We start from the raw sequence: 2668 nt of genomic DNA on the forward strand, positions 1-2668 counted from the left end.
AGCAAAGGAAATGCAGGAGATTATTACCAAGAGCCACTGTAACATAGGTCAGCACTGAGTTTATGAAAGGTACATACATTTGGTTGACTTAATGGGTCAGACTCAAATGGAAATTGACAGAAAAAATTGATGATTTGGCTGATCATCCTTCATTTCTCATTGCCTGGGTAAACTATTTATCTTTCAAAGCCCTATACAGACATCACCAACTCCTAGAGGCTTCTCTGAACGCTCCTCTCCCCCAGAGTTACCCATCCAGACACTCATTTGTTGATTATTGAGAAAATATTTATTGGCTACTTAGTGCAGTCCAGATAGCATGTTAGGTACTGGAAACACCGTGGTGAATAAGACAGACTAAACATGCCTTTGCCCTTCTTGGCCTTCTCTATAGGGGTTGGTGCACATACAACACACATCTGAATAATCAGACAAATAAAATAATCATCGATTTATTTACTAAGGGCTATGAATAAAATAAACAAGGAACTAGAACACAGAATAGTGAGGATGACTGGTAAACGCAGAAGCAACCTACTTTAGTATAAGGTTGAGCCATATGAAATCGCTGGTATCTGACTGACTGTGTCCTGTATAATTGGCAGTTTATAAAGTTCAACCTAATAGTTGCCTCTCTGATGAACTGACATTTAAACTGAAACATGAAGGATGAAGTGGAACTGGCCATGGTGGCTAAGTTTGGATCATAGCATATTTCAGACAAGAAGAGAAGACTGGAAAAGATAGAATTGAGAAAAGGGGCGAGTGACTCTAGGTGAAAAGAGATAAACATGACATCGCATAGGACCATCGTAAGAGTTTGAATGAGATAATCCACAGCAGAGCACTAAGCAGTCCCTGGTACAAAATAAGCTAGAAATTAATAGTCCAAGCGAGAGATGATAGTGCCTAAACTAACTTGATGACGATGTATTTGGAGAGAGGCAAATGGATGTGAGACCTACTGTGGAAGTTTAAACAGCCACATTTAGTAATGGATTGGATGTGAGAGTTGAGAGAGAAAGACTCTCAGGTATTTATGAATTTCTAGATTTCTGTCAAAGAAATTAGGAAGGTCTATCTGGTAGAGAATTTTGCAATAAATATTTATCTCTTTATACTATATAAGGAAGAATGAAAGAAAGATAAAAGGTTCATATTATACAATATAAAAGAAAATACTTATTAAAATTTTAGATAACAGAACCTTATGTGAGGTATATAAAACACTTTGTTTATGTGTACCACAGTGTCTAAAATATACAAGAATCTTAAATATGTATATTCATTGTTCCTAAGTCCAAGATTTTGAGAATTTCTACTGTACTATGTGGTAGCAATGGACATTTAAGCTTATGTGTTTACTTTGTCTTATATAAAAGGTGTTTTGTAATCACTCCACCTGCTTCTCTTGCAGAATAGAGCCCACTTGGTGTGCCAGCAGATGAAGAACTCAAGAAGGGTTAGGAACTGACTCTTTAGCAACTGACAGTCTGCTCTGGGAACCACTGAGGACCATGGGGAAGCGAGATAACAGGGTGGCCTATATGAATCCCATAGCAATGGCCAGATGGAGGGGTCCATCTCAACCTGTAGGCCCAACAATACAAGATTATCTGAATCGACCAAGACCCACCTGGGAAGAAGTGAAGAAAAAAATAGAAAGTAAAAAGAAAGGCTCCAAGGCATTAGCAGAATATGAACAAAAAATGAATGAGAGTTGGAGGAAAGAACTAGAACAAAGAAGACTGAAAGCATTAAGTAGAAATAAGGGTCCATCCAAAAGAAGAGAAAGAAAGAAAAAGAAAAAGAAGAAATGCTGTGAGTCTTCTTCTTCACCAATCTCTGAATCTTCAAGCAGTTCTTTAGATTCTGAGGTCGAGAAAAAGAAACGAGGAAAGAAGAGAAAGAAGAAGAAGAAGAAACACTCACACAAATCATCAGAAAGCTCTACATATGAATCTGAATCAGAGAGCAGGGAATGTGGAAAAAAGAAAACGAAGTCAAAGGATGAAACAGAGAAAGAAAAGTATATTAGAAGTGCCAGCAAAAAAAGAAAGAAGACTTACCCTGAGGAGAAATCTGTATCCTCAGAGTCCTCATCAGAATCGGACTATGAAGAGGAGGTACAAGCCAAAAAGAAGCGAAGGCATGAAGAGGAAGAAAAAACATTTGAAAAAGCAAGGAAGAAGAAGAAACATAGTAAGAAACACAGTAAGAAGAAGAAAAAGAAGTCAAGTCACAAGTGAAGATAACATCAAGGAAAGAAAAGCAAGGTGTAAAAGAAAACTCAACTGTGAATGTTAGGGTCCATGTACCAAAATGCATGAATTTCTCTGTGTTAATATTCCTGGACTTTGAGTTGCCAGGAAATGCCATAATTGTTGCTACCTGTGGCTTAAATACAGGATTTTGTTTGTGTGTTTTTTCTTCCAGTGTTTAATTATTCTGACTGTTGAAACCCTGTTGTCATACTAGTGGTTAAAAATGTTTGAAATTAGAGTAAAATGTTTTAGATACTAATTTTGACAAAAACCTATCTAATTTTAAATTTATCAAATTTAGATATATGTTTAAGTATAATCCAAAATACCCAGACAACCATCGTTGATATCTTTGAAGCATGAGCGTAACATTGATGTCTCAAAATTTTTATTTTTGGAGATAA

At 36.4% G+C, this 2668-nt stretch overlaps 1 protein-coding gene across 1 annotated transcript; it reads left to right on the plus strand.

The window, feature by feature from the left end:
• Positions 1-1446: 1446 nt before the first annotated feature.
• Positions 1447-2249, plus strand: FAM133A (family with sequence similarity 133 member A). The gene has a single exon (XM_028523494.2). It carries the CDS (start codon positions 1518-1520, stop codon positions 2247-2249), a length of 732 nt encoding a protein of 243 aa, XP_028379295.1. The 5' UTR covers positions 1447-1517.
• The last annotated feature ends 419 nt before the right edge of the window (positions 2250-2668 follow it).

This window comes from Phyllostomus discolor, chromosome X (assembly GCF_004126475.2).
Source record: "Phyllostomus discolor isolate MPI-MPIP mPhyDis1 chromosome X, mPhyDis1.pri.v3, whole genome shotgun sequence".
NCBI lineage: Eukaryota > Metazoa > Chordata > Mammalia > Chiroptera > Phyllostomidae > Phyllostomus > Phyllostomus discolor.

Bases quoted from the DNA above. Each gene is read 5' to 3' on its own strand.
- FAM133A (XM_028523494.2), top strand. From the start codon at position 1,518: ATGGGGAAGCGAGATAACAGGGTGGCCTATATGAATCCCATAGCAATG.